At 36.1% G+C, this 22,318-nt stretch overlaps 1 protein-coding gene across 5 annotated transcripts in view; it reads left to right on the top strand.

Moving 5' to 3' along the window:
• Positions 1 to 22,318, top strand: part of AGO3 (argonaute RISC catalytic component 3) — a 135,093-nt gene that overhangs the window by 74,013 nt on the left and 38,762 nt on the right. For 4 of the 5 annotated variants that reach the window (XM_044945262.2, XM_044945263.2, XM_044945264.2 and 1 more), the window contains 7 exons: positions 6,686 to 6,820; positions 10,786 to 10,873; positions 11,000 to 11,147; positions 11,593 to 11,712; positions 16,401 to 16,523; positions 16,821 to 16,954; positions 21,688 to 21,908. In XM_044945262.2, coding sequence (XP_044801197.2) covers positions 6,686 to 6,820; positions 10,786 to 10,873; positions 11,000 to 11,147; positions 11,593 to 11,712; positions 16,401 to 16,523; positions 16,821 to 16,954; positions 21,688 to 21,908 — 969 coding nt within the window. The remainder of the gene's footprint in view (positions 1 to 6,685; positions 6,821 to 10,785; positions 10,874 to 10,999; positions 11,148 to 11,592; positions 11,713 to 16,400; positions 16,524 to 16,820; positions 16,955 to 21,687; positions 21,909 to 22,318) is intronic. The other variant, XM_006077598.4, reaches the window with a different exon arrangement.

Raw genomic sequence — 22,318 nt, 5'->3', positions numbered from 1 at the left:
TGCTGCAGTCCATGGGGTCAGAAAGAGTGGGACACGACTGAACAACTGGACAACAACAACAAATAGCGTTGAGGTGTATGTTTGTCAAAATCATTGAGCTGTACAGTTAAAATGCATTTTATTGTATGTAAGTTATACCTCAAATAGTTTTTTTAAATGAGATGTCACATCCCCAGAAAGGCTAACATTAAACTCTTAAACTCTGCTTGTGAGAGAGTTAGTTGTTAAAACCACTTTGGAAGATTTTAGCATTATCCAGGAAAGTTAGAGATACACATCCTTAGTTCAGTTCCGTCGCTCAATCATGTCCAACTCTTTGTGATCCCCTTGGACTGCAGCACACCAGGCTTCCCTGTCCATCACCACCTCGCAGAGCTTGCTGTCCATTGATTCAGTGATGCCATCCAACCATCTCATCCTCTCTTGTCCCCTTCTCCTCCTGCCTTCAGTCTTTCCCAGTCTTTCCCAGTCAGGGTCTTTTCTAATGAGTCAGTTCTTCACATAAGGTGGCCGAAGGATTGGAGCTTCAGCTTCAGCATCCGTCCTTCCAATGACTATTTAGAACTGATTTCCTTGAGGATTGACTGGTTTGATCTCCTTGCAGTCCAAGGGACTCTGAATAGTCCTCTCTAATACCGCAGTTCAAAAGCATCAGTTCTTCGATGCTCAGCTTTCTTTAGACTCAGCAATTCTACTGAGATACCACCTTTTCTGTTAGAGAAATATACATGTGTACATATATCAAAAAGGCCATCTATAAGAATATTCATAACATTATTCTAATAACCAAAGGAAAGTGCCAGCATAAATAGTCCACCACCATTAATAATCAGAGTTTTGTTTGTTTGGTTTTTGCCGCAGGACACCTTGTGGGATCTTCGTTGCTGGCCAGGGGTTGAACTTGGGCCCCTGGCAGTGAAAGCACAAAGTTCTATCCACTGTCTACCAACATTAAAGTGGATAAACTGTGTATTTCTTCAGTGGAGTGTTAGGCAAAGCAATGGAAATGAAGAAAATAGTTATAATTAGTTTAAATGAGTTAGAAACAATGTTTAGCAAGTCTCAAAAAGATTGTATGTTTTATGTTTCCAGTTAGATAAAATTGAAGAACTGGAAAAAATAAATTGTCCTTATTGATCTGTACTTATGTTGTAATTCTGAAAAGAAAAAAAAGTGATTACCATAAGAACCAGGATTTGAGGGTTGAAGTGTAAGTTAAGGTTGGGAAGGGGATAGGGAAGCAGTTTCCAGAATACTACCAATATTTAGTTCTTGATATGAGTGTTGGTTATGTGAATATTTGTATTCACTTTATCATTTAGTGACCTTTTAGTGACCCTTTAGTAAATATATTTTTTATTAAAAACAGAAAAAGACCCCAACCCTTTGATTTATCAATATCTCCTGAGTACTGTGTCAGTGATACTTTGCTAGTTAATGATAGACATGCAGAGATGTCTAACATGGTATCTAAATTGCTCACTATTACCATAAAAAGGCATTGTATAATAAGTGACCTTAATTTCTGTTCTTATACTTTCAGAGCCATGAAAGTAAACGTATAAAATTGAGGCACATAACCTCTCAGGAGGTTGAAGTATAATTGTAGTTATGTTTTTACCTGTATCCAACATTATTTACTGCTTTATTTTACACTCTTCATTTGGACTTGGACTAATTTGGAACATGTGGCCCTTATTACCTTAAATATGGTAAACATTTATTATTTTTTCACATCTGTATTTTAGCTGCATCCTAACAGAAAATTTCAGTTCTGACACAGTAAAGTGCAAACTAAAGAAACCTGATCACTTCTTCAAAGAACATTCTCCCATTCAGCTCCTTCAAGGAGTCAGTTTACATTGACAGAATGATTTTGTCTAAAATTAAAACCTCAATAAATCAGAGCGCAAAAGACATGAGTAGACAATCCTTCAAAAAATGAGAAAAAGAGTTCTGATGAGTTTCTGCCATGTTCTGGGCACAAGTAGGTATCTTACATTGAATCGTCACACTAATGCTGTAAGTAATGGGTGTTTTGCTAATTTTCCATATGAATGAATGGAAATTCTGAAAAATGATTATTAGTAAGTCTGGATCTAGAATTAAAATCTGTTTCATTTCCAAGCTTATTTTTTTTCTCTTTATTCTAATGCTGCTACCCATGAAAAGAAGAAAATAAACCTAATTTAAAAAATAAGGATAGGGACTTTCTGGTGGTCCAGTTTCTAAGACTCCGAGCTCCCAATGCAGAGGGCATGGGCTCAATCCCTGCTCAGAGAGCTGCATCGCACATGTTGCAACAGCAAAAAAAAAAAAAAGAACCTGCATGCCACAACTAAGACCTGGAGCAGCCAAATAAATTAAAAAAAAATTTTTTTTTAAAGGATACATTTCCAACAGTAAAACAATTTTTTATGGATTATCAATAAGTGAGTTATAAAGTGTCACAAAACCTTAATGAGAATAATTTTTGCCTAAGTTGTGTATTATACATATCTAGATACTAGCAATCTAAGTAGTTGGTAGTATCTCATTTTGTACAAATTCCTCTCGTTTTTTATTTCTCAATTTTATTTATCTGCATTCTAGCACCTGCTCATTTATTTTGTTTATATGAATGGAGTACAAATGTATCCATCTGACTGATGGTTATTTAGGTTGTGTCCATTCTTTTTATCGTTATAAACTGTGCTACAGTAAGCATTCTTATTCATGTTGCCCTCCACAGATAACGGGATTTTCATAGAGCATATATTCCAGTAGAGTGTAGTTGTTGAGTTGGAAATTACGCCCATCTTCAAACTTACTATAAATTACCGTTTGCTCCTGACTATATCAGTTTATATTCCTACATACTGTATGAGAATTTTCATTCTTCATTCTTCCTTTGGCTTATTGTCAGCTTGTATTATCCATTGTAATGTTTTTGGCCCATTTTGATTGGTATAAAGTGATAGCTCAATAGAGTTTTTATATGTATTTCCTTTATTACAAATAAAATAGTGAAAAATTGTTTTTTGACATTTAGGTTTTCTCTTCTGTGAAATACCTAGCCATGTGTCTTTTGGCACTGTTACTGTTTTAAGCTTGATTTATAGGCACTCATGACATACTCTGGATAGTAATCATTTGTTGTATGTATTATACATATCCATTTGCCTGTTGTTTTTTTTTAGCTTTGTTTATGGTACCTTTTTTTTTTATCATTTTTGTATCTTAAGAAATTCTTTCCTGCTTTAAAGATCATAAAGATGTTCTATATTTTCCTTTAAATGTCTGTTTTTCTTTTCATGTTCAGTTCTCTAAATAGGAATTTGTTTCGTATACTGTAAAAAGTAGACTTTGAAGGATATTCTGCTGGTCTCTGTGTTTGTCCCCACAGTCTCTTGGCTTGAATAGGATTATAACAAATCTTGATGAATGTTAGAGCAGACCTTATTCTTAGAAACTCTCTTAGCTGTTCTGGTTTCATTTCTCTTTCATGTTAATTTTAGTATCAGCTTCTTAAATTCCAGAGGTTAAGAGGGTTATATCTTATTGGCATTTGATTGAAATTGCTTTGAATTTACAGATTAATTTATAAATAATTTATACTAATAAGGTATATTGCTCCATTTATTAATATTTAGATCTTCTATAGTAGTAAAGACACCTATTATTTCAGTAAGTCTTCTACATCTTTTGTTTAGGTTTCATCCCAAGTGTCTACACTTCTTGTTGTGATGTTAAGCGGTATCTTTTTTTTTAAGTGGTATCCTTTTTTAAATTACATTTTAAGTTGATTGCTAGTATTTAAGAATATAATTTATTTTTATCTGTTGACCTTAAATCTAGCAGATTTACTGAACTCTCTTATTCTATAATTTATCTATAGATTAGAGGGTTTTATCTCTCAACAATCATACTGTAAAGAATAATAATTTTGTTTCTTCCTTTCCAATCCTTTTATCTTTTATTTCTCTTAACTTGCATTCCTATGCCAGCTAGCACTTTCTGTTAACTTAAGTTGAATTTACCATAGATTTTGGTGAATAACTTTTATCAAATTAAGGAAGCTCCTTTCTAGTCCTGGTACTGTGAAAGTTTTAGTTATGGTGCTGAATTTTATCTGATGCTTTTTTCAGAGCAATTATCTATAGAAATGATTGTACATTTATTCCCCTTAGTGTTTTAATGTCATATATTTTGTTAATAGGTTTTTAAAATATTAAATGTAAATATTACTTGTTCAGTTAAACTGAGTTGATTTGTGAAAGGGAATGAGGGAAAAAATGCATGTATATGTAGGTTTATAAAATGTTAGGGATAGAGAGACAGATCCTTGCTCTTTGAAACTCGTGCCTAATTCAGCTGTACTCACCGATTTTATCCCATCTTGTGTAAGAACTTTCCGTCACCTCAAATGCCTACATTGCTGTAGGGAAGATGGTAAATAGTAAAATGATTAAAAGTGTAAACACTAAGGAAAATTAATAGACTGTTAAACAGGATAATATTTGTTTAGTAGTTTCAGCTCTGTGAGATAAGATGAATTAATTGTGAGTGCTAGTATTATAATAATCCAGTGAAGAAAGTTTACCTGTAGGATTAAAGGAAAGACAAAATAAGCATGTTAATGACCATATATTTATTTTCCTTTATCCACTTATTCTTTTTTATTTAACACAGAAGCAGTATATGTTTATTTGATATATTTCCTGCCAGCCTCATTTTAATGTGCAACAGTATTCACACATTTTTAATAGAAGAATGTAGGTATACAGTTTTTTAATGTATAAGATTTAAATAAGATACCCAGAATGCTGAAATAGTCTTATCAGTCTCTCTTTTTTTAGTTAGCTTGAAATTGTAAAGGTATTTCTAAAGTTTATTTGGGTGGAAATACAAAACCAACATAACTATCCGTCATTAGGGACATGTAGTAAATCCAGGTAGTGAGATATCCTGCAATGTGAAAAGGAATGATATAATTCCATATTAGTACATATAAGATCTGTCTCTAAGATACATAATGAGAAAAAGAAATCAAAGCTCAAAATAGTGTTTCTAATGTTTTATCATTTGTGTTCTTTTTCATTAAGAGAAGAATGCGATATATATTCATATATATTCACTTAATTACCATGCACCCAAACTACAGAATAATATGAAGCCATTAAAAAGAAATTATTGACATGGAAAGATCTCTAAGACATTGTTAGTTTTAAAATAATAAAACAATAAAGCAAGTCATAACACATTTATTATCTGATCTCATGTTTTTAAAAGTTATATCTCTATTTTTATCTCTTAAGTGTATATTAAAAGAACAAGATATGGAAGTACAAAACCAACCTAGCTATCTATTGTTAGGGACATGTAGTAGGTCCATGTCCATAATTAGTACATGTAGTAGTTAAATGTTAGTTACTAATAATGGTTACTTCTTAAAGATACTTGGAGACTAAAAGTCTTTACTGTTTATATCTATGTTGTTTAAATTTTTTATGCTGAGACTTCATTCATATATTATTGAAATAATATATATATATTGTTTATATATATGTATATATATTGAAATAAAGGAAAATGTAATATATGCTAACTATTAAAAAGATTTAAAGAAAAGTAAAAAATATCCACAATAGTCTCACTACCCAACTACTTCAAGCCTTGTTAAATATCCTTCCAGAGATGAGGGACATTTTGTGGAAGACATTTAAACCTAAACCAAGGAGAATAAGAGAAAGGGTACCACTGTGGACATGTCTTTTAGGTAGGGAAATAATATGATAGCATGTTGACTCAGGTGGTCAAGAATCTGCCTGCAGTGCAGGAGACCTGGGTTCAATCCCTGGGCTGGGGAGATCCCCTGGAGAAGAGAATGGCAACCTACTCCAGTATTCTTGTCTGCAGAATTCCATGGACAGAGGAGCCTGATGGGCTACAGTCCATGGGATCTCAAGGAGTCGGAAACAACGGAGAGACTAGCACTTTTCACTTTTCAGCCTACTGTCTGTTTTGGTTTTACTTTTCACTGTACCCCTAGTATCTTTTAGCACATAATAGCAGCCCATAAGTATTTAAGAAATGAATGATGGTGATCTACTAACTATTGGTCAAGCTCTCTTCTAGTTCCAAAATCCAGGATTAAGAAGTCATACTAGTTGGCTCCTCAAAGACTGCTGATTGTAGCTAGATAACATTGGGCAGATATTGTTACTACCTGTAGCTTGGATTAGCTCTAGTAACATTTAATACCATTGTCTTCTCAAATCTGTACAAGACAGGGAAAGCTCTCCTTAGAACAGATAAGCAATCTGGGGTGGCATGCAAGGCTTTGTTTAAGAAATAATACCTAACCTTGTCTTCTGAGGCACTCTGGCCTTCTTTGTCCCTTTATAAGCCTTGTCTCATAGCCAGAACACTGCTCTGTACATGTAATAGGGAATGGAATGATTCAGATACCCATGGTGAAAGAGATTATAAAAACTGTAATATTAGGTTTCTCTGTTGTTGTGCTTGTCTTGTAGTCAGACAGGTCAAGTTGAAACTGCTTAATTTTGGAAATATTTTTATATGTATTGATATATAGGTATACGTAAGAGGGTAATTTTAACTCTATAATTAGTTATCATGGAGCCTTAGATTTGAGTTTTTTTAAAGAAACATTAATTTGTACCCTTTGTGTTTTTCTTCTTAGTTTCTGCCACTGCCTTCTACAAAGCACAACCTGTAATTCAGTTCATGTGTGAAGTTCTTGATATTCATAATATTGATGAGCAGCCAAGACCTCTGACTGATTCTCATCGGGTAAAATTCACCAAAGAGATAAAAGGTGAGTTAATTAGCATTTGGAACAACTTAACTGTAAAATGCATGAATATAACAAACTTTCATGGAAATTTTTTAAGATTTAAATCTGTTCATGTAACATCACCAGTAAAAATACGGATTAATTTTAAAACGTTACATTAAATTCATTGTCATAACATCTTAGGTAGTGTTTCAATGAAAGAAATACCAAGTAATGGAATTAATACTAGCTAATTTTTTGTTGATACTTTCCCTTACTAGCTGAAGGCATAAAGAGGTACTCTCATAGAAAAATGCTCCTATCATACTGTTTAAAATAGGAAATTTATTCCCAAAACATTGACACTTCAGGACTGGAGCCATTCTTTGAACATATTTTAATATAGTGACTTCTTTATTTTTCTGAAATGATAGCAGAATATTTTATTTCTTTGTAAATTTGTAGATGTGGGGCTAGCCTGTTTCATGTGTTGTTCTAGAGTTGAAACTTAGTAACTTCATGTAGTTTATTTAGTTGACCATTGATCTTGCCTGTTTTATAGTTAGCAGCTAAAATTTATACAGTGGTGTTACATCATATATATATTTTACTAATATAAATTCATTTCTACATGGTCTTCCAAAGAGAAAAATTAAAAATTAATTTCAGTTATATTCTAAAATTTATATTTTGTGTTTATTTATTCTTTATATAATTGTAGCTTTCTATGTAAATATACAGTCTTATGTGCAAACCCATATACAATGGGTTTATCAGCAATTTAATTTAATTTAATATCAGTGTACTTTATCAGCAGTTTAAGGGATTTTTCAAGAATAATTTTGATTATGTAAGATTCTTGACGTGTTCATCGCTATGGAACTTAGTCCTCATGTAAGATGTGACTCCACTGTATTCAGTTCTTTATTATTTAGGCACAAAGAGAAATTTGATATTCTCTAATTAGAATGAATACTATAAATTCTGTTTATAATAAGTGTTACATCTCAAATAGTGAGAAATAATTATGTTGTTTAATTTTAAGGTTTTACCTATTTGTTGCAGGTAATTTTCAGCTTGTGGTTTAAATGAAGCATTGAAGTTTATTTTCTGAACATCTTTCAGTCCCCCAAATCAGTTAGTATAGTTGAATACATCCTGCTAGCTCCAGTAATCATTTATTCTGTGCCATTCAGTAACCAAGAGAGAGAGTCATTGTAGTAAAACATTTAAAGGAATTTCCCTCCTGCTTTGAAGATAAGCATCTATTTATGTCACGATTTTTGTCAGAATAAGAAAGTGTTCTATATTCTTGTGTTGCAGTCGTACCATTGTCCTGTCATAACCTATATTAACTGCACAGTTAGCTTTGTTGGAAGGTAGTGCATTACCCACCATTAATATGTGATCATCTAAATGCCATGGTTTCCAGTGGAGTTGCTGCTTAGTTACCACCTCTGATATCATGAAGTCACTTACATTATTTTGCGGTAACTATGCAATCAACTCATATCACCACTCTATCACAGAAAATACAAGATGTACAGAACAAGGATTCAACTGCTGCCCGAAGAGCATGGACTCGATCTTAACTTCAACTGCTCAGGGGGCCAAAGAAATGACTGAAAAAATGACTAGAAAGCATTATAAAGTTGATGTTATAGTGAAGGTAAAGCCAAGTTTATAGGTTCAATATTTGATTTATTAAAGCCAAAAACATTTTTCGGTTGGATGGAGGGTTTGGGGAGGGACCTGGGCAGAGAATTATCTAGTCCATTTTTTAAAAAATTTCAACTCTTTGCTAACCCTGAATTTGGATCTAACCTTAGGCACCTATGACTGTAGATTTGGGGTAGAAAAATATGAGTTAGATCTAATTGATAAACTGATGATTTTTTCCTCCATTCAAAGTCAGGAGGGCTTTTAAAAGAGAGAGAGAGAACTCTTTAAAGTACATCATGTATTCCTATCTCAGTAACACAAGAGAATCAAAGTTACATGTTTTATACTATATATTTAAGTTTAATTTTTAGTCAGCATGAGAAATTCAGTGAAAACTGTTTAATAATGGTACAAATTGTGGTATAATGAATACACTTCCTAGTACAATATTCATTTGATTCCAGTTGAACTTTTTCCTAAATAATTAATAATAACTTTAGGGTGGTATCTTTTGCAATAATTCATCATAGTTAAATAGCAGAAATATTGGAGGAAGTTTATGGTAAAAGTACCATATGTATGTAAGAGTGTCAGTTTTATTTTTGATAAAAACTTATTTAGTAGGCTTGTATAACCTTACTGATAATTTTTTTTTTAATTCAAAGGGAAGATTTGAAAACAAATTGCTAAGTAGTATAGATAACAGAAATTTGCTTTAAATTTTTCTATCATGTTTTCCCCCAAACAGTATTTTTACATCTTGTTTACTTCATATAGTTGGTATTTCCTTCTTGAAAGACCTTCTCTTGGTAATATTTTCTATTTTCATTTATAATATAGAAGCATAATAAATGCTCTAATTGACCTGAAAGTTTAGTTTTATAAAGATAGTTACTAACAAAAACTATTTCTCATGGACTCAGTTAAGAGTACTTCTCAAAAAACCTCATACCAGTCTGGTATAGCGGCACTGTGTCCATGTAGCGTCTTAATTTGTGCTGATATGTCCTAAGAAAATATTACTGTGATTGAACTTTGTGTTTGGTTCTGCAGTTAGTAGATAGGAAAATAAGTTATACTGTAGCAGGGTTTCTCAACCTTGGCACTGTTGATATTTTGGGCTGGATAATTCTTTGTTGTGGTCGGGGATGGGAGGTAGTGCTGTTCTGTGCATTGCAATATAATTTAGCAGCATCCCTGGATCCACCCATTCCTAAATCTAGCATCCACTAGATGCCAATAGCACCCCCAGTTTTAACAATCAGGGAAGCCCCCAAAAATGTCTCCAGACATTACCAAATCTCCCCTGGAGGTCAGAGTCACCTCAGGTTGAGAACATCTGCACTATGGGATACAGAGGTACAAAAGAAAAAAAAATTTTCAGTCACAGTAGCTATATTTCATGTGCTCAGGAACATTACTAGTAGTGATTTTAGTACAGGTGTAGAACTCATATCATCTCAGAACATCCTTTTGGACACCATTGCTTAGGAAAATTCATCCCAAAGAATTTCAGCCAATGATTTAAAAGCCCACAGCTTCACCTTCTAAAGCAGACCTGGGATCCTCAAACCCCTAAGCTCCACAGATGGACTCATGGATCCAGTAACATCTAAATTCACATGCTGCATTAAGTGTATGTTGCGTTTTTCTGAGAATTTATTGCTTTTGTCACATTCTCAAAGGGGTCATTGATTCCATAAGAACGTCTGGATTACTTGCTGTAGGAATTAGTTTGGTTACATTCGGTATTTTGCCCTGATTTCTAATGGTCAGTAGTGAAAGAACTGTATCACTATATTATCCTTTAACAAAATTGTCACTCCACTTCTGTTAAAAGGGCCTGGGATTTTTTTTTCTTCCTGGTTTAAAAATCTGTGAAGACTTTCTTCATAAGGACTTTATGAAATTATGATCTTCAGTCGGTATGTGATGCCTGGGGAGTTGAGATATCACATACTTTGAAGGTTACAGAATGTTTTGAGAGTTATGGTAACTCCTTTCCATTGCTCCTTCCCTCTCTCAGCATAAAACCCTGCAATATAAGCAGGACTTTTTTTGTAATTAATGAAGAACTTTATCCCTTGATCTAAAGGCTTTGCAAATTTTATGCTGTTTTTAATAGCTTGATAGAATAGGGAAATGGTTTGGAGTTAGGTCTGTCATGATTGTACCCATTATTAACTATGTCTTATATATATATATAATCCTTTGTTAATCATATCGCCTATTTCACAGATTTTCCGTTTAGAATTTTGAGTTTTTATAGTGGTGAGCAGGCTTTAGAGTTATGAATATGTCACTTGTGACAGTTCTGTAACCTCAGTTTTTCTTGTTGGGAACAGGTCTGAAGGTTGAAGTGACTCATTGTGGAACAATGAGACGGAAATACCGTGTTTGTAATGTAACAAGAAGGCCTGCCAGTCATCAAACGTAAGAAAAGCTGGTGTTTGTCAGAACAGAGATGATGTGAGGCAGCTTACTCTAGTTGGTAGATTGGGACTTTTGCTTGCTCCTAATGGGATGAGTTGTTAATGTGTAATTTTTTTTTTTTTCCAGCTTTCCTTTACAGTTAGAAAATGGCCAAACTGTGGAGAGAACAGTAGCACAGTATTTCAGAGAAAAGTACACTCTTCAGCTGAAGTACCCACACCTTCCCTGTCTGCAAGTGGGGCAGGAACAGAAACATACCTACCTGCCACTAGAAGTAATGTGTTTAGGCTGCTTATTAATATCCTCTTATTCATCATTCTGTTAAGGTTTTTAATGACCTGTAACTTACTTTATACTCTCACATTTATTTTTAAATTGAACTGTCTTTAAATTTCCTTATTTATTCTGAATTTTCAGTTATGAGATAATACGGGAAAAAATTTCATCCACAGTTCTGCCCCTCTAAACATAACTGCTGTTAGCATTTTGGTACACTTCTTTCAGCCTTTTTATCCAGTGTACATTGTACCTGATTATAATCATACTGTGAAGCAGTACTGTTTACTGCCTTTCTACTTGACATGATACTAAACAGAAGTGGCTTAATGGAGTAGATTTTAAATTTTAAGTTAAATTAAAATTTAAAATATCACATTTAATTGCACTCAATTTTAAGAAAGATGCATATATCTAGTACAAAACTTTTTTTCCATTTATAGGTCTGTAATATTGTGGCAGGGCAACGATGTATCAAGAAGCTAACGGACAATCAAACCTCCACTATGATCAAAGCCACAGCAAGATCTGCACCAGATAGACAAGAGGAAATTAGCAGATTGGTTAGTACTTAACCCCAGAAATAGAAATTAAAAACATATTAGGGTGAGCTACTAAAGAAGAATGTCCACCATATCAACTCCTGTCTTATTATCATTTCATGGGCTCAGAATTAAAAGAGATTATGGAAGTATTCTAGCAGTAGTCTAGGGGTAAATGAAGAAGGTTCAGTTCAGTTCAGTTCAGTCACCCAGTCGTGTCTGACTGTTTGTGACCCCATGAATCGCAGCACGCCAGGCCTCCCTGTCCATCACCAACTCCCGGAGTTCACCCAGACTCAAGTCCATCGAGTCGGTGATGCCATCCAGCCATCTCATCCTCTGTCGTCCCCTTCTCCTCCTGCCCCCAATCCCTCCCAGCATCAGAGTCTTTTCCAATGAGTCAACTCTTCACATGAGGTGGCCAAAGTACTGGAGTTTCAGCTTTAGCATCATTCCTTCCAAAGAAATCCCAGGGCTGATCTCCTTCACAATGGACTGGTTGGATCTCCTTGCAGTCCAAGGGACTCTCAAGAGTCTTCTCCAACACCACAGTTCAAAAGCATCAATTCTTTGCCGCTCAGCCTTCTTCACAGTCCAACTCTCACATCCATACATGACCACTGGAAAAACCATAGCCTTGACTAGACTAACCTTTGTTGGCATAGTGTCTCTGCTTTTGAACATGCTATCTAGGTTGGTCATAACTTTCCTTCCAAGGAGGAAGTGTCTTTTAATTTCATGGCTGCAGTCACCATCTGCAGTGATTTTGGAGCCCAAAAAATAAAGTCTGACGCTGTTTCCACTGTTTCCCCATCTATTTCCCATGAAGTGATGGGACCTGATGCCATGATCTTCGTTTTCTGAATGTTGAGCTTTAAGCCAACTTTTTCACTCTCCTCTTTCACTTTCATCAAGAGGCTTTTGAGTTCCTCTTCACTTTCTGCCATAAGGGTGGTGTCATCTGCATATCTGAGGTTATTGATATTTCTCCCAGCAATCTTGATTCCAGCTTGTGTTTCTTCCAGTCCAGCGTTTCTCATGATGTACTCTGTATATAAGTTAAATAAGCAGGGTGACAATATACAGCCTTGACATACTCCTTTTCCTATTTGGAACCAGTCTGTTGTTCCATGTCCAGTTTTAACTGTTGCTTCCTGACCTGCATACAAATTTCTCAGGAGGCAGATCAGGTGGTCTGGTATTCCCATCTCTTTCAGAATTTTCCACAGTTTATTGTGATCCACACAGTCAAAGGCTTTGGCGTAGTCAATAAAGGAGAAATAGATGTTTTTCTGGAACTCGCTTGCTTTTTCCATGATCCCGCGGATGTTGGCAATTTGATCTCTGGTTCCTCTGCCTTTTCTAAAACCAGCTTGAACATCAGGAAGTTCACGGTTCACATATTGCTGAAGCCTGGCTTGGAGAATTTTGAGCATTACTTTACTAGCGTGTGAGATGAGTGCAATTGTGCGGTAATTTGAGCATTCTTTGGCATTGCCTTTCTTTGGGATTGGAATGAAAACTGACGTTTTCCAGTCCTGTGGCCACTGCTGAGTTTTCCACATTTGCTGGCATATTGAGTGCAGCACTTTCACAGCATCATCTTTCAGGATTTGGAATAGCTCAACTGGAATTCCATCACCTCCACTAGCTTTGTTCTTAGTGATGCTTTCTAAGGTCCACTTGACTTCACATTCCAGGATGTCTGGCTCTAGGTCAGTGATCACACCATCGTGATTATCTGGGTTGTGAAGATCTTTTTTGTACAGTTCTGTGTATTCTTGCCCTCTCTTCTTAATATCTTCTGCTTCTGTTAGGTCCATACCATTTCTGTCCTTTATCAAGCCCATCTTTGCATGAAATGTTCCCTTGGTATCTCTAATTTTCTTGAAGAGATCCCTAGTCTTTCCCATTCTGTTGTTTTCCTCTATTTCTTTGCATTGATCGCTGAAGAAGGCTTTCTTATCTCTTGCTATTTCTTTGGTACTCTGCATTCAGATGCTTATATCTTTCCTTTTCTCCTTTGCTTTTCGCTTTTCTTCTTTTCATAGCTATTTGTAAGGCCTCCCCAGACAGCCATTTTGCTTTTTTGCATTTCTTTTCCATGGGGATGGTCTTGATCCCTGTCTCCTGTACAATGTCACGAACCTCATTCCATAGTTCATCAGGCACTCTATCTATCAGATCTAGGCCCTTAAATCTATTTCTCACTTCCACTGTATGATCAAAAGGGATTTGATTTAGGTCGTACCTGAATGGTCTAGTGGTTTTCCCTACTTTCTTCAATTTAAGTCTGAATTTGGCAATAAGGAGTTCATGGTCTGAGCCACAGTCAGCTCCTGGTCTTGTTTTTGCTGACTGTATAGAGCTTCTCCATCTTTGGCTGCAAAGAATATAATCAATCTGATTTCGGTGTTGACCATCTGGTGATGTCCATGTATAGAGTCTCCTCTTGTGTTATTGGAAGAGGGTGTTTGTTATGACCAGTGCATTTTCTTGGCAAAGGTTAGAGCCTTCTAATTTAACCCCAAACTCTTTAGTTAGATTCAGAACAGATAATCTCAGAACTAATGTTTCAGTTTAGTGAACTGGACTTTTATCACCTCCCACCTAAAATAGGAAAGGAAAGTCAAGGTTTTATGACCAACAATAGTGAGAAGCTTAACACACAAAGTAGGATTGCTTAGCCCCAGTATCTACACTGGTAACTATAGGATGAATAAAGAAGTCTAAGACAGCTCCAGCCTTATAGAGTGTCTAAGCTGTCCTTATTCTAAATGGGGAGAAAAGAGACATTAATACATTATAAAACTGACGGAATTAGGGCAAAGTGAAAAATAAAGGCACCTGGATCTTATCTTGAAAGTTAGTTGTGCCCGACTTTTTGCTACCCCATGGACTGTAGCCCGCCAGGCTAGCACTTTGAATCTTGACAGCTCTAGGTTCAAAGTCTAACTTCTTGACTCACTTACAGTTACTGTTGCTGCTGCTGCTGCAAAGTCGCTTCAGTTGTGTCTGACTCTGTGTGACCCCATAGATGGCAACCCACCAGGCTCCTCCGTCCCTTACTATATTTATAATTATAGCATCCGGTAGGCTAGAACAGTGACTGAGAGTAGGAACTCTAGAAATCAGAATGTAGAGATTTCAGATTATATGTCACTTGCTTAGCTATATGGTTTTAGACCAATCATTTCACTTTACTAAGCTTTAGTTTTATCCTCTGTAAAATAAAAAGTATAAAAGACTTATTTATAATTAAGGTTATTGTAAAAATTAATCATAAAACATTTCACACCAAGAAAATCTTGGTGAATAGTTGTTATTCTTTGTAATCTTATAGAAACTAATGGCATTTAAGCTTGAAGAAAAAAATCACTAGTGCATAATTTAGAAAACATTTCCTGCTTATTGTGGGATTATATATGTAAATTTATATAGTGTTTTTACTAGATTTTTACTCAAAGACTTGAACATTGCCCTTTTTGTAACCTTATATGACCTTTACCCTGAGACTAAAAAAATATGTTTTGAAAAACACATTATAGCACACTCTCAACATGAATTACACTTCTGAGATTACAGTAAATTCTTTGCATATATTGGTATATTATGTAAAAATTATAATCTGCATCTCATCGTGGCTTTCTTGTCTATCTCAAGTATATCTCTTAAGTAAATTTTATCTTCTGCTATGTTTTATCGGAAAATGTTCAAGTAGATTTTATATAACTTGTTATCAATTAGGGAAAAAAGCTTAGGATTATTGATATTTGCTATCAAGCTCTACTTGCCTGGAAAATCCATGGACGGAGGAGCCTGGTAGGCTGCAGTCCATGGGGTCGCTCAGAGTCGGACATGACTGAGCGATTTCACTTTCACTTTTTACTTTCATACATTGGAGAAGGAAATGGCAACCCACTCCAGTATTCTTGCCTGGAGAATCCCAGGGACAGAGGAGCCTAATGGGCTGCTGTCTATGGGGTCGCACAGAGTCGGACATGACTGAAGCGACTTAGCAGCAGCAGCAGCAAGCTCTACATAAGATTTCAATATTATATGTCCCGATCCTCTGATTAGAAATAATTAACCATTTTTAGGTCAGGTATTTCTCTTGCAATTTCTTGACCACCCTCCCCAAAATGTATTAGGCTTAACCATATAAAATACCATTTTCATGAGTCATAAATAGTTGAAATTTCTTATTATCCAACCTAATACATTTAAATATTCTATAAATGAACAGAAAGTTCATAGACTTCCTACTGTCCACTTATGGTCTGTAGTCCCCAGGTTAAAAATCTGCTCTGTAGTTTGGGTACCATTTTCTAGCCCTATTGGAGAAGGAAGTGGCAACCCACTCCAGTGTTCTTGCCTGGAAAATCCCATGGACGGAGGAGGCTGGTAGGCTGCAGTCCATGGGGTCACTAAGGGTCGGACACGACTGAGCAACTTCACATTCACGCATTGGAGAAGGAAATGGCAACCCACTCTAGTATTCTTGCCTGGAGAATCCCAGGGCCGGGGGAGCCTAGTGGGCTGCTGTCTATGGGGTCGCACAGAGTTGGACACAACTGAAGTGACTTAGCAGCAGCAGCATCTAGACCTATTAAAAAACATTGTTGACACAGTGAAGAAAAAAAATTAGAGGGTTCTAAAGGGAAATTAGGGGAATTTTGAAAGTAACTATAAACCTTTTCTGTTGTTAGGTAAGAAGTGCAAATTATGAAACAGATCCATTTGTTCAAGAGTTTCAATTTAAAGTTCGAGATGAAATGGCTCATGTAACCGGACGCGTACTTCCAGCACCTATGCTCCAATATGGAGGCCGGGTAAAACCTCTTGATATCATGTTTAAATTATAAATATACAGTTTCTGTGTTTTGAGAGAAGGACATCCTAGCTGAGTCTAGAATTTAGAAAGTATTTTTCATTCCAACAGTTTTGTTTCAAGATGAGTGTCTTTGCTTGAACTTAGAGGAACTTTTGTTTTTCTGTGATAAAAATATAAAATATTGATTTAGAAAAGCCTATTCCAGCAATTTGAAATGCTTATTTTTAGCTCATTCAAATAAGTTATATATTAAATGTTTGTTCTTTTTTGCCTTATTATTTCTCTGTCTCTGTAGAACCGGACTGTAGCAACACCAAGCCACGGAGTATGGGACATGCGAGGGAAACAGTTCCACACAGGAGTTGAAATCAAAATGTGGGCTATAGCTTGTTTTGCCACACAGAGGCAGTGTAGAGAAGAAATATTGAAGTAAGGCTTGTCATTAGTTTCACTTTGGGACCATTTTGTGTTTCAGTTTTAAATTATTCAGCTAATGTTCTAACCAACATTGCCTCAATATGAAGTATATTTAATCAGTGAACCTTTAAAAATGTTTCTTCTCAGTACTTTGATGAAGATTCTGAATTTTTTGGTCATATCCAAGTCACCGATTGATTCTTATAGGCATTCTAATAGACTAGCTTATATGGTATAGCAGGAGTACCATTGACTTTTGATGGCAAATAGTTTAGATTTAATTCCCAGGTTTGCCACTTTCTAACTTTATTACCATGAATAATTTATTTGATCTTATTATGCTTCAGTTTTTACCTTTTAAAAATAGAGATAATAGTACTTATTTACTGAATGAAAGTTAAATAACATCCTTATTTCTCAATTGAGTTCCTTGAAAGAGTCATTTAACTTCTCATTTTCACTTTCCAAAATTTGGCCTCCATCTCCACTACTTTTCGTCTTCTCCAGATTCTTTCCCTCAACAATCTTCTGTTTAAGTTTAAAACAAATCTTCATTTTACCTTGACACTCTCTCAGGATTCCAGGCTTCCATTCAGTCTCCTTCCTTGAAGTTTCAGTGCTCTACCAAAATTGATTCCTGGAATCAATTTCAACCACAAAAGTATCTTTGTGTTTATCAGTTCTAATGGTCTATTCTCAATAGCTGAGAAAAGAAGAGAAACTGAAGGCAAAGGAGAAAAGGAAAGATATACCCATTTGAATGCAGAGTTCCAAAGAATAGCAAGGAGAGATAAGAAAGCCTTCCTCAGTGATCAGTGTGAAGAAATAGAGGAAAACAATAGAATGGGAAAGACTAGAGATCTCTTCAAGAAATTTAGAGATACCAAGGGAAAATGCAAAGATGGGCACAATAAAGGACAGAAATATTATGGACCTAATAGAAGCAGAAGATAATAAGAAGAGGTGGTAAGAATACACGGAAGAACTATACAAAAAAGAACTTCATGACCCAGATAACCATGGTGGTGTGATCACTCACCTAGAGCCATACATCCTGGAATGTGAAGTCAAGTGGGCTTTAGGAAGCATCACTACGAACAAAGCTAGTGGAGGTGATGGAATTCCAGTTGAGCTATTTCAAATCCTAAAAGATGATGCTGTGAAAGTGCTGCACTCAATATACCTGCAAATTTGGAAAACTCAGGAGTGGCCACAGGACTGGAAAAGGTCAGTTTTCATTCCGATCCCAAAGAAAGGCAATGCCAAAGAATGTTCAAACTACCGCACAACTGCACTCATCTCACACGCTAGCAAAGTAATGCTCAAAATTTTCCATGCCAGGCTTCAACAGTACGTGAACTGTGAATTTCCAGATGTTCAAGCCGGATTTAGAAAAGGCAGAGGAATCAGAGATCAAACTGCTAACATCCACTGGATCATTAAAAAAAGCAAGAGAATTCCAGAAAACATCTATTTCTGCTTTATTGATTATGCCAAAGACTTTGACTGTGTGGATCACAACAAACTCTGAAAAACTCATCAAGAGATGGGAATACCAGACCACCTGACCTGCCTCCTGAGAAATATGTATGCAGGTCAAGAAGCAACAGTTAGAACCAGACATGGAACAACAGACTGGTTCCAAATCGGGAAAGGAGTACACCAAGGCTGTATATTGTTACCCTGCTTATTTAACTTGTATGCAGAGTACATCATGCCAAAGGTTGGGATGAATGAAGCACAAGCCAGAATCAGGATTGCCAGGAGAAATATCAATAACCTCAGATATGCAGATGACACCACCCTTAAGGCAGAAAGTGAAAAAGAACTAAAGAGCCTCTTGATGAAAGTGAGAGGGGAGTGAAAAAGTTGGCTTAAAACTCAACATTCAGAAAACTAAAATCATAGCATCTGGTCCCATCACTTCATGGCAAATATATGGGGAAACAATGAGAGATTTGATTTTGGGGGGCTCCAAAATCTCTACAGATGGTAACTGCAGCCACGAAATTAAAACATGCTTGTTCCTTGGAAGAAAATTTATGACTAACCTAGACCACATATTGAAAAGCAGAGACATTACTTTGCCCACAAAGGTCCTTCTAGTCAAGGCTATGGTTTTTCCAATAGTCATGTATGGATGTGAGAGTTGTACTGTAAAGAAGGCTGAGCACCAAAGAATTGATGCTTTTGAACTGTGGTGTTGGAGAAGACTCTTGAGAGTCCCTTGGACTCCAAAGTGATTCAACCAGTCCATCCTAAAGGAAATCAGTCCTGAATATTCATTAGAAGGACTAATGCTGAAGCTGAAACTCCAATACTTTGGCCACCTGATGCGAAGAACTGACTCATTTGAAAAGACCCTGATGCTGGGAAAGATTGAAGACAGGAGGAGAAGGAGACAACAGAGAATGAGATGGTTGGATGGCATCATCGACTCGATAGACATGAGTTTGAGTAGTCTCTGGGAGTTGATGATGGACAGGGAAGCCTGGTGTGCTGCAGTCCATGGGGTTGCAAAGAGTCGGACATGACTGAGCAACTGAACTGATTCTGACCCATAATTTTTTCAATATTTGTGCAGCATTAGATACAATTGACTGCCTTACTGACAGTCTCTCCATTCTTGCCTTCCTGGTTTTTTTATCACTTTGGTTTCCTTTCTCCTCTGTCTCCTCTCCTTTGGAACACTAATCTTTGGGGCTGTGGCCCTCTTGAGGCCTTGTGCTGTTACTCTTGTTTGAGGAGTTGTGCTATAGTGAAAAGACTACCAACTCCACTTGTGATTAGCTCCATTCTAAAACTTTAGGCTTCTGATTAACAAAGAATAACATTTTTAAAGTTTTTCATTTGCCTCTTTAAACCCTTTCTCCATGTTCATATATTTTGGACAGAGAAACTGAACACTGTATGCCCTCAAAGTCTCTGGTGTTCTTTTCCATTTACACTCATGCTGCTCTTTACTGAGATGCCTCAATTCTGTGTCTACTCTTCTAAATGACACTCAGTCTTCTGTGATTTGTGATGCTGGAAATAATCCATAATAGTAAACTTAGTAGTTTGTCAGTATCCTCTCCATTTGTACTTGTCACTGCCTGTATAAAATAAAGTTGTAATATTTGTGTAAAGTTCTTATCTCCTCTCTAGAATCTAATCCTAAGAAAAATTATGATTGTCTGATGTAAGTCCACTAACAGACCCTATATGCCTGTAATGAATAGTTCTTGAGTGACGTAGATATCAGTTTACCCCATGATCAATTCAGAATTTGTTTTGCCTCCCTCATGTGAGAAACTTTTTTTTCTCTATTTACTTCTGTTCATGGATGTGTGCATGCTAAGCCATGTCCAACTCTTGGCGACTCTATGGACTATAACTTTTCAGGCTCCTCTGTCCATGGGTTTCTCCAGGCAAGAATACTGGAGTAGGTTGCCATGCCTTTCTGCAGGGGAACTTCCCGACCCAGAGATCAAACCTGCAACTCGTACATCTCCTGTGTTGGCAGGCAGGTTCTTTACCACTAGTGCCGCCTCCTTTTTATTAGCTCCAAATCTCTAAATGTATGTCTTGAGGTTCACTTAGTATATTTTTTTTCTCCAAACTTGTTATCCTCTGACTTTCAAGTAAAGTGTCTGGAGCTCAGTTAAGTACAATGCTGCGATTATTTTTCTTGACCTCCAGAGACCAAAGAAAACACCTCCAATTGTTTTTCAAGCTTTGAGGTACTCTTTTCATTTTACATTTGTTATTCATGGCTTGATAGAAGTCTCATAATCATTGGGCTTACGGTTCTTGTACAGGCTAACTGAAAATATTCAACTTCATACTTTCTTGAATTAGATACTAATAAGGAAAAGGAGGATGAGGGAATTCCTACAAACTTCATCTCTGTCCTGAGGGGATCAGAGTTTTTGAGCAAAGACCATTCAGATCCTTGACTTAGGGATGTATTTGTTTTAAAAACAAGTAAAGTGATTGTTAAACCTCAACATTATTACTTATTTATCCTAGGCTAAGTGCAGAATTATTAAAGTGCTGTCTACCTCTTTTTTTTGTAATGTTTTTTTTTTCTAAATCTTTCCTGCTATCCTAGTTTCAAATAGGTATTATTGTAGAAATTCTGAATTAGGTCATAGTTCTGGGTCTTGCCACTTATCTAAGCATTTGACCTTGATCTAATATTTAATGTCCCTGAAGCTATTTCCAGATCTGTAAAATGGTGATAACACCGTACCCTACCACCTTTTTATGAATCTTGTCAGGATCAAATTAGAAAATGTATAATAGCTTAAATATATCAAGCTTTTACACCAGGTCTTGGGCAGTGCACTAAGTGCTTAACGTGTATTATCTCATTTAATCTTCATACCAACCCTATATTGGAGGTAGTCATTTTACAGATGAGAGAAACTGAAAAAAATTTGCCTAAAATTCTATAGCTAGCAAGTAACAGAACTGGAACCCGTCATGCTAGTTCTAGAGCTGAGCTCTTAACCAGCACACTCTATTACTGATATCCTTGTAAACTACAAAATGCCACATAACCGTACAATAGTGTTCTTAGTTTGCAAAATAGACTATTGACCAGTTGTTGGCCTTTCACATCACTACTCTGGTGACCTCTTGCTATATGGAGCACACAGATCTTTGCTTTGTTTTCCATTCCCTTACCAAACTTTCCATTACTACTTTTTAGATGTTGATAACTAAACAAAAGCTTTATTTTTAGTGATTTCTCCTTCCAGGGGTTTCACGGACCAGCTGCGGAAGATTTCCAAGGACGCAGGGATGCCCATCCAGGGCCAGCCTTGCTTCTGCAAATATGCACAGGGGGCAGACAGCGTGGAGCCCATGTTCCGGCATCTCAAGAACACCTACTCAGGGCTGCAGCTCATTATCGTCATCCTGCCCGGGAAGACGCCTGTGTATGGTAAAGATACCGTATTAAGATTGCATTTTTCCTCAGGTACTTTCTATTCCTTTCAGGGACTTTCCTGGCAATCCAGTGGTTAAAACTTCATGGTCCCAAGGCAGGGGACATGGGTCTGATCCCTAGTCAGAGATCTAAGATCCTGCTTGCCAAAAAAAAAAATTCCTTTTAAAATTATACTAACACATATCCTAAAACTTTCAAACATAAAAATACATTTTATAACTATAGTCTTTAAAACCATGTATTGTTACTATAAAAAGAGAAATCAGGAGAGTAAACTAAATAGTCCAAGACTCTATGAAAAGAATTTCAGTGAAGGAGGAATTACAAAACAATGATTAAGAGAATTGTTTATTAAAAGTGTCATTGAAATAACTTGAGTATCAGTATAATGTATGTTAAAAGCACAGGCTCTAGAGTCAGACTCTGCTGCTTAATACCCA

Source organism: Bubalus bubalis, chromosome 6, assembly GCF_019923935.1.
Source record: "Bubalus bubalis isolate 160015118507 breed Murrah chromosome 6, NDDB_SH_1, whole genome shotgun sequence".
NCBI classification, from domain to species: Eukaryota; Metazoa; Chordata; class Mammalia; order Artiodactyla; family Bovidae; genus Bubalus; species Bubalus bubalis.
The sequence above is the reverse complement of the archived record's forward strand: the minus strand, read 5'-3'. Positions and strand labels throughout refer to the sequence as shown.